The following is an 8,804-nucleotide window of genomic DNA, read 5'->3' on the forward strand; positions in this document are numbered from 1 at the left end:
GCATTATAGTACTTTGGTTTATCACATGAAGTTTCAATTTCACAGTCTGTCAGCATCAGTACTGCAAGGATTCTCCTGCAGCTCAGTTCAGACTCTCCCACAGCAGAAAATCAAAGATCTAGTAAAAGCTTGTAGACCACGTGCAGGCAGAGACAAGGTCCTTCTAAAAGAGGCTCAGGTACGCACACTGGTAGTCTTCCAAAGAAGTTCATTTCAATCATTTCAGACAACATTTCAAACATTTCAGGTCTATGTTAATCTGCTTATTCTTAGGTGTTATTGTTTCTATATTAAAGCTTGATTTCATTGAGAACAAAATCTTGTTTCACCAATGTTCCACAACATTAGGTTTAACTCTGAATGAGTAAAAACTTTGAAGTGCTGATGTGGGCTAATGTGCTGGTGTTGAATTCATTTTCAATAGTTTTCTAAAACCATAATGCATCATACATGGCAAGCATGTTTGAGATTGTTTAAAGTGATAGTCCTTACAGTTATTGCTGTAAAAGTGTGGTAAACTGAAGTAAAGTAAATAAGGATGCCAAATGAAATGGTGTTGAAGGTGTTCTCTGTTGTAGCTTACCTGCATGTACAAAATCATGAAAGAAGACACTGTGAACTATGCTGATGTCCCTTCTGACATGCTCCTCTACTACAGGTGTGTTAAAAACATGCACACTGTATTCATTTGTGTTTGCTGTTATGTTGCATCTTTCATTTTTTTTTTTTGTGGAATTGCTTTATAAATTATATGTAATCCTTTTACGTGTGTGTGTGTGTGTATAATATAGCTATGACAAAGTGAAGCACAAGGACTGCAGATCATATTTTACTGCTTTGGGAGGAGCAGATTTCTCTGTACCTTCAAGCATCCTCAACATAGCGGCAACCCAATTCGACAATGCACGGGACTGCCTGGTAATAAACACATAAACACACCTATAATTATAATTAATACAAAATGTAAAAAAAAATATTATTTTCTAGTCAATACACTTTTTTTGCAATGAAATGCAATGGAATATTGAAATCAAATGCAATGAAAAACATAGCAACTTTTGAAATCTCAATAATATGAGAAGTCCTAGAAGCTAAACCACTAAGAGAAAGGAATAAAAAAAAACACACAAATGTACAAGACATTTAAATAGCATTTCCTTGTCCTTTAATGTTTAAAGGATGCTAGTTTATAGCAATAAATAATTAGATGTAATTTAATACTTCTAAGAACACTTAGTAATATTTATAACATCAAAGTAATCATTACAATCCACACATATAACAGACTTGTTCACTTATCAACATATTAAGACAGCTCACTAAGAAACATACACGCATACAGTACATACATCACAAATCAGCCTTTGTGCCTCTGCTTGACTTTCCTTCATGTTTTGTGACATCACAGGGTATATCTGGTGCGAGTCTGACTAGGGATCAGGTGGAGGTTCTGGGGAATATGGCCTGTACACTGGACTCCTCCTACATCCAGAACTCTGACCCTCTTATTTTGGAGAAACTGAAGAACTGTGAAGATCTTTCTGATTCTCAGATCAGTGCTATACAGTCACTGCTCCTGAGTGGGAAGACTGTTTATGGGTGAGAGTGGGAGTTTAAAACAAAATCTGAAAAGACCAGAGATCAAGGTCAAGAGCAGCAGCTGGATATATGTTATTGTAAATAAGCACTGACTCAACCAAAAGCTGAGAAAATTCTGTTCAAAATTAGCTTGGTACAGAATTTTGGTTGCATCACAGAATCCCAAGATATGTAACTGGTATTGTGTAAGGTGTAAATACAACACTCTCTGTTATAATAATCATAAAACAATATAAACAATTAATTACAGTGGGGTCCAATAACTGGAAATAAACATAGGGTAAGAATAAGGCATTATTTAATATCAAGTTTAATACCAATTTCAAGTTGCAATCTAGTGCGGATCTAGACTGACAGTGCAGACAAACATTACAGCATGCTACAGGACAGTACATAGAATAGTACAGACAAGTGGACAGACTTTTGTGCATTGTGCAAATAATATGTTATTATTTAATTTTTTAATAATTTTTTAATAATCAACTGGTGCAAAAAACTGGAACTGTGATTAATCTTTTATTAAAGACCAAGGCTAACTGCATAGCTTAAATAAAGTGATATGTGCATATATAGAGTTGTATTGTGTTAAATATGCATAAAAGCTTATACACATTGTTTGTCATTAATCAGTAATCCTCTAAAGTGGAATGCAGAGACTCTGGGGAAGCTGAGCATCCTGCCCCTCTATTTCAAATCAGACTTCTGGGGACAGTTCAGCTATGTATGTGAATCTATACAATTATTAATTTTTCTTTATTAATCTAACATTTTTATTTAGAACAGATATTCCTAACTGATTGAAATTGTTTTGTAATTTCTATTTATGTGCCTTATAGGATCTAAAAAAGACATTTATAAAGTTATTCATGCCATTTCTGAGGAATAAAAATATCCCAATACAGAAACTGAAGAATTTTTTTGTGGAATGCAACTCCAAATTGTCCAAAATCAATCGTGTTGCAGGTAACAAGACTCAAAGCATAAACACAAACCTAGACATGATTGTCTATTTTTTTTTTATTAAAGGTAGTCTTTAGTAATGCAAAACCAAAAAAACGTCAAATGTGAATTGTTTCCCTTTTCTCTGGCTCTAACAGTATGCACCACTGGTCAGATCACAGCAGTGACAATTGCAGATGCATCATTTCCTCTGGGATATGATGCCACTCAATTTGATTTGTGTTTGAATAACACTATCCTTCAAGACAACCTGGCAGCCATCACTGAGAAAGTGGTGGACTCCAGTTTCCAGACTGTCATTCTAAACAAGTTAAACCAGGTCAGGACTTAAAAATCTGTACGACAGAGGAGATTGTGAACTGTTGTTAGATTTTATGTATTGCAAGTGCAAGTTGTGAATGTGTGTGTGTGTGTGTGTGTCTGTGTGTGTTGTAGATCTACCCATCAGGAATTAATGATGGTGTTCTGCAGCTATTGGGCTCCACATCTCGCATGGCAACTATTGATGACATTAGCAAGTGGAAGATTACCATAATAGACACACTATCCTCTTTGATGAACCCAAAATTTGGCAACTGGGCACCAGAGATGGTAATAAATAAGTGTGTGTGTGTGTGTGACAGAGAGAGAGAACAATTATTTGGTATAGTAGGTTACATGAGATGATGACTTTTGTCTGTGACTTTTTTGTTAAATAGAGCTAATTAAAACTAAACATTAGAAAATGAAAAAAAACAGTTTTGTATTTGCTACTGATGTTATTTGTGTGTGTTTTGTAGAGCAATGCAGTGATTTCAAGGTATCTGAGTGTGGCTGATCACACGCTTGGAACTGCAGAAATAAATGCAGTTGGTTCCAGCATCTGTTCGTTAGATGTCAGTGTACTGGAAAATATCACTGCTGAGAGCTTGAAGTAAGTATACATGTATATGTGCAGTCACACAAAAATAGACACTCTTATTTTTATTTTAAAGTCCCGGTTCAGTTTGGAGACCAAAGCGACTGAACACTGTAAATCCCAGACATGTGTGGTTGGGAAAGAGGACTTGGGAGGTGGGTACCTTTTAAGAAAGCTTTACAAAAGAGGGTTTTTTTTATTTTCAGGTTTTTAGTGTTTTTCAGCATTTTCTCGCTCAATGACACATACATGCACAAATACACCAAATTGAATACAGCTCTCTCTCCAGTTCACTGCATCCCCTAGGAAAGGGCAAACAAGTCTAATATCAGTAAATTAACCTTGATCACACACAGATAAAAAACATAATGTTACCTGCCAGTTTAACTAGTTTCCTCACTGTCAACAACTGCCACTTAACCACACCTCAGGATGGAAGTCCCACCTGAGACAAAGCAGTCCCCAGTCCTTTACCCAGCACATCAAGCTGCAGAACAAAAAGAAAAGAAAAAACACAATAATGCAAGAGTGGGCATTTAGACATTGTGCTTACTTTTCTAATGTCCACACAAAAATGGATCAACCAATTGGTCTTGGGCACCAAGACCATGGGGCTGCTCTATTCTCTGTAGAACCTTTCAATTTCATGTCAAGAATAGCCTTGAGGTCATCTCTAAACTGCATTTTTATGTTTATGAAGTCAGTAGGAGCATTTGTATATCACCATACCTGGAGGAGTCTCATTGTGGTGTTCTATGAGGTCAAAGTGATAGGGCAGAGGTGAAAATATGTCCTTTCTAATGACTGGAGGAGGTCCATATGACTTCTTTTAAAAGGGAACTTGAAGAAAGGACAGTGGGGTGATGGTGCTTTTGGGTTGGATTCTTCAGCTAACATTCACAACATGCTGCACAGCAAACATCACTGTGAATGCCCAGACATGAGGTGGTTGTCCTGTCCCAAGTGTGCAGCCATGAGATTATAATGAGCAACAACATACAGTACATATATGAAGAACTATGTTCTCTCTTTCTTAGTGTTCTGCATCCCTTGATATAACCTATCCTTAATAACAGAAATATAAAAATTCTGATTAAAAATCGCAGTGTTTAAAATTCTAATTTATATTTATCCCTAACAAGCAAACCAGAGGCAAGGAAAAACTCCCTGAGACTGTATGAGAAAGAAACCTTGAGAGGAACCTGACTCAAAAGGGAACCCAACCTCATCTGAGTGACACCAGAAAGTGTGATCTCTTGTAAAATGGGCTGATAGTGCTGACCATCAGTTACTCTCACTTTTCGAAGGCATGCCTCTGTGCATCTTCCTGGTGCAGAACTGACTTCAATGGCCCTGGCATGGCCTCCCTATCCAATCCTGCACAGTTTACAGAGCGCCTTACTACTGCAGGACCCATCCACAAATATTTCTTGTACTAAAGCCTTAAATCCTGGCCAGTTTGAATAAGTGGATGGGTGAGGCGAGGACACACAATGGCGCACATGCACACAGAGAGATTTTAAAAAATATGTGAAAGATAACAAAAAAGGCAGTTTTTCTCAGATTGAATAGGTAACATGGTCCTGAAAATATAGTGCATATTTTTAGTGGATGCAATGAAAATGCTACATTTTCATCAATAGCTAAATTAGATTGGTTGCTCTTTTCAGGTATTTTAGAAAATAGTCCTAAAAACCAGCATGAAAAATAATGGTGATCATGTCACAAATCATCACATGAACCCGTGTCGGTCTACTCAGTCTTGAAAAAAGAAAATGCATTTATAGATTCCTTTTTTATTGTGCAGGAAAGCAAACACTCTGGACTTGTCCTCGTGTTCCATTCAACAGAAATCTGCTCTGTACATCATCGGCGAGTCCTCTTTCAGTGGACAAAACAGCACTGCAAGAATATATTACCAACTCATCAGGCCTTACCTTGGTAACAATGCCAGTGATTGCCAATGATTAAACGCTCATTTTCTTAACAACAATATTCAATCTGTTAATATTCATGTACATCTACAAAAAACTTGTATAATTGCCTATAATAAGCTATGTTAATGATGTAAGTAATCGTTCCTTATATTGCCATAGCCATCCATGGTAAGGAATCCAAAGGAGCAAAATGTAGCAGTGCTCTATGGGTGGGAGGGTCATACACTCTCTCCTATCAAAAGGATGTGCTGCACTTCACCCTATTTTATATCTGTCATGTGATAAGTGAGACTTGGCTAAGTAGTGGATGGAAATTGGTAAAATTAGGAGGAAATGTGATCAATATGTAAAAAAAAAAAAATTTTTTTGCTGACGCTCAATTTACTCAGGCTTACCAACTTAATATATTTGTGTGTGTTTGTGTGTGTGTGTGTAGGTGGTGCTCCTGTGCAGGATATACAGGCTCTATCTATCAAGAATGTTAATATGGATGTCACCACATTCATGAATCTAAACCCTGCTGTTATCATGGTATGAAATATTAATACAGCTGATTAAGCAAAACTGTTTACAGAGGTTTTTTCTGCAAAGTTAAACTTAATAGCTGAGATTTTGTTTTAATTTCATGCAAAATATTATGAGAAAAAAGGACTCTGCTGGGTCCTTGAGCAGATCCCTTTACCCTCAATTGCTTAGTTGTACAAATGAGATAGATGGGCTCTAAGGGTGACTGACAATTGCCATGAATACAAATATAAAATGCAAATTTGTGTTGTTTTGTGTGTATCTCAGTCTTTAAATGTGAGCACAGTGGAAGGTCTACTTGGGGTGAATTTGGCTGACCTGAAGCTGTTTGAGAACTCCTCAGTTGTTCAGTCCTGGGTGGCAAGGCAAAGCCAGTCTGATTTGAATACCCTGAACATTGGCCTCATTGGGGGCAAAATCCCCTCTGTGACATCTCAGCCAAACATCACTACTGTCACCACCAGCCAGATAAATCAAACAACTTCTGCCAATAGCACAGCTCAGGGTAAGAACACTGTTACCACACAGCACACTGCTACAGTAAGCCAAAGTCTATCCTAGAATCAATGTAGTATTCAATTCCATATTTACCACATTATGTATTTCACTACAGTTTCATTACACTGGTATTAAATCATATCTAGTCGTGATGAAATGAATACAAACAGATAATAAACAAATGTCATTGAAATTTTTTGTCTGATTGTGTGTTTCAGCATCAGGTGCACCTATGTTTCATGCTGGAGCATGGTTTCTCCCTTTGTGTGTAGGACTTTTGACTATTGCACACACTATTTACACAACATAACATCATCTTTTAACTACTAATACTTCTATAATCAAATGTAATTGCTGTTATTCACAATGAACGTGTTGTCTCAGTACTGCCAATGGAAGATTTTAATATAATAGTACATATAGTAGTGTAGTATCATATATTAATATAGTATAATTAATTACTATTATAGACCAATATTTTTTAATGTATTTTCTGTATTTGTTAGATTGTGATGTTGTGTCTTACTATATTATTTTGAATACAACTGACAAATTTGGGGTATAACTAACCTAATGTAATTTTAATCTTTAAATAATTACTCTTTTGAATTATATATTTGTAAGAGTTCTATTTCATATTCATAGTCTTATTTCTTTCAGTCTGAATTTTATAATAAAGAATTTTTCATCTTCTAATTCCAAATTGGCTTTTATTTACTCTTTCTCTCTCATGCATATATGTCCAGTAAAATAGTAACTAAACTTTATATATTTTTGTCTGTTTCTGTAAAGCAGTTTTAAAACAATGTCACTTGCTGAAAGTGCTAGGCTAGGATTAGGGTTAAGGTTAGGGTTTTAAGATTAGATTGGGGGCTTGTGTGGGCTAGGTTTAGGGTTAAGATAAAAACCACGATCGTCGATTTTGACGGTCATAAACTTCTGATAGGAAGGTCATAGAGTGATGAAATTTGGCTCTACCCCACCATTTTCGGGGGCGCCGGATCCAATGGTGCCAATTGCATCAGATATCAGCCCTGGAATTATTTTTTTCTGTATCTCAGGAATGGAAGGTCGTAGAGAGACATGGCTGGTACCTTTGGAAAGCTTGACCCCAAATTATGGTACAGAAATACCATAATAGGGTTGTTATGGTAAAATCGCCCATCGTGGTTTTTATCCTATTACCTAACCCTAACCCTAACCCCTAACCCCATCCCCCAACCCTAACCCTACCCCCAATCCCAACCCACTGGGCGGGGAGCTGAATATGTTCTGGCGTTGCGGTCATTCTCCTAACCTACCCTAACCCCCTAACCCTCGTGGTTTTTATCCTATTACCTAACCCTAACCCCTAACCCAGCAGGATGCAATTGGAACCATTGGATCCGGCACCCCTGAAAATGGGGGGTAGAGCCAAATTTCATCACTCTATGATCTTCCTGTTAGAAGTTATAACCAAAATTTACGATCGTGGTTTTTATCCTATTACCCTAACCCAACCCTAATTCCTAACCCCAACCCTAATTCCTAACCGTAACACTAATTCCTAACCCTACCCCCAACCCTACCCCTAATTCCCAGCCCAAGTTTTTCATTGATTTTCTAACCCTAATCATTCTATTTCCTTTTTAATCTTAATTACTTATGTTCCAACCCAAACCATTATATTAATTTTTTAAATCCTAAACAGGGTATTTATTTTTTAACTCTAACAATTTATTTATGCTTAAAAATATTTTTCATTTTTCAAATGTGTTTAATCCTGTTTAATTTAATTTACCTGAAGAAGACCATTCAGGTCGAAACGTTGGCGGGGCACACATTTGTTTCAGGGAGTTTTTTGTTTTTTGGTTGATAGGGCCATATAGGCCAGTTTAATAAAGTTCATTTTGATTTCATGTTCATATAAAAACAAATAAAATAAAATCAAATAAGTTAGATTTGATTTCATTCCATGATAAAAACAAATGTTATATTTCATCTGGTGATAAAAATTAAGTTATTTTGCATTTCATTTGGATATTAAAACAAAATGAGTCACAGAGCTCATGAGCTGTGGATGGAGGTCCACTATAAAAAATGGGGGCAACATCCCCGTAATACTTGGGAATTAATACTGCCCGGGGTTCGACAGAGAGTGCGATCCCGGGGGATGGCCTGTGCATTTCTGGTCCCTCGCAAGAGGGTACCGGTTTCTTACCCTTTTGACCACCTCACCTTCTTACCCACCTAACCCTAACCCAACCCTAACCCACCCCTAACCCTAATCCTAACCCTAACCCCAAATCTTAACACAAAAGAGATAGAGACTGAAGAGATAGGGGACTTTTTCTCATTTAACAGAAACTTGTTTGTAAGATCTTTTATTTTGAAGGGATAGGGGACTT

General features: G+C 36.8%; 1 protein-coding gene across 1 annotated transcript in view; it reads left to right on the forward strand.

Moving 5' to 3' along the window:
* LOC131347029 (uncharacterized) overlaps window positions 1-6,981 on the forward strand; it is a 42,917-nt gene extending 35,936 nt beyond the window's left edge. The window contains exons 84-96 of the mRNA XM_058380866.1: window positions 46-178; window positions 579-658; window positions 792-918; window positions 1,409-1,599; window positions 2,230-2,320; window positions 2,436-2,562; window positions 2,697-2,878; window positions 2,995-3,150; window positions 3,339-3,472; window positions 5,265-5,398; window positions 5,831-5,925; window positions 6,187-6,424; window positions 6,636-6,981. Coding sequence (XP_058236849.1) covers window positions 46-178; window positions 579-658; window positions 792-918; window positions 1,409-1,599; window positions 2,230-2,320; window positions 2,436-2,562; window positions 2,697-2,878; window positions 2,995-3,150; window positions 3,339-3,472; window positions 5,265-5,398; window positions 5,831-5,925; window positions 6,187-6,424; window positions 6,636-6,727 — 1,780 coding nt within the window. The 3' untranslated portion in view covers window positions 6,728-6,981. The remainder of the gene's footprint in view (window positions 1-45; window positions 179-578; window positions 659-791; window positions 919-1,408; window positions 1,600-2,229; window positions 2,321-2,435; window positions 2,563-2,696; window positions 2,879-2,994; window positions 3,151-3,338; window positions 3,473-5,264; window positions 5,399-5,830; window positions 5,926-6,186; window positions 6,425-6,635) is intronic.
* The last annotated feature ends 1,823 nt before the right edge of the window (window positions 6,982-8,804 follow it).

The sequence above is a fragment of the Hemibagrus wyckioides genome, linkage group LG26, assembly GCF_019097595.1.
Source record: "Hemibagrus wyckioides isolate EC202008001 linkage group LG26, SWU_Hwy_1.0, whole genome shotgun sequence".
Classification (NCBI taxonomy): Eukaryota; Metazoa; Chordata; class Actinopteri; order Siluriformes; family Bagridae; genus Hemibagrus; species Hemibagrus wyckioides.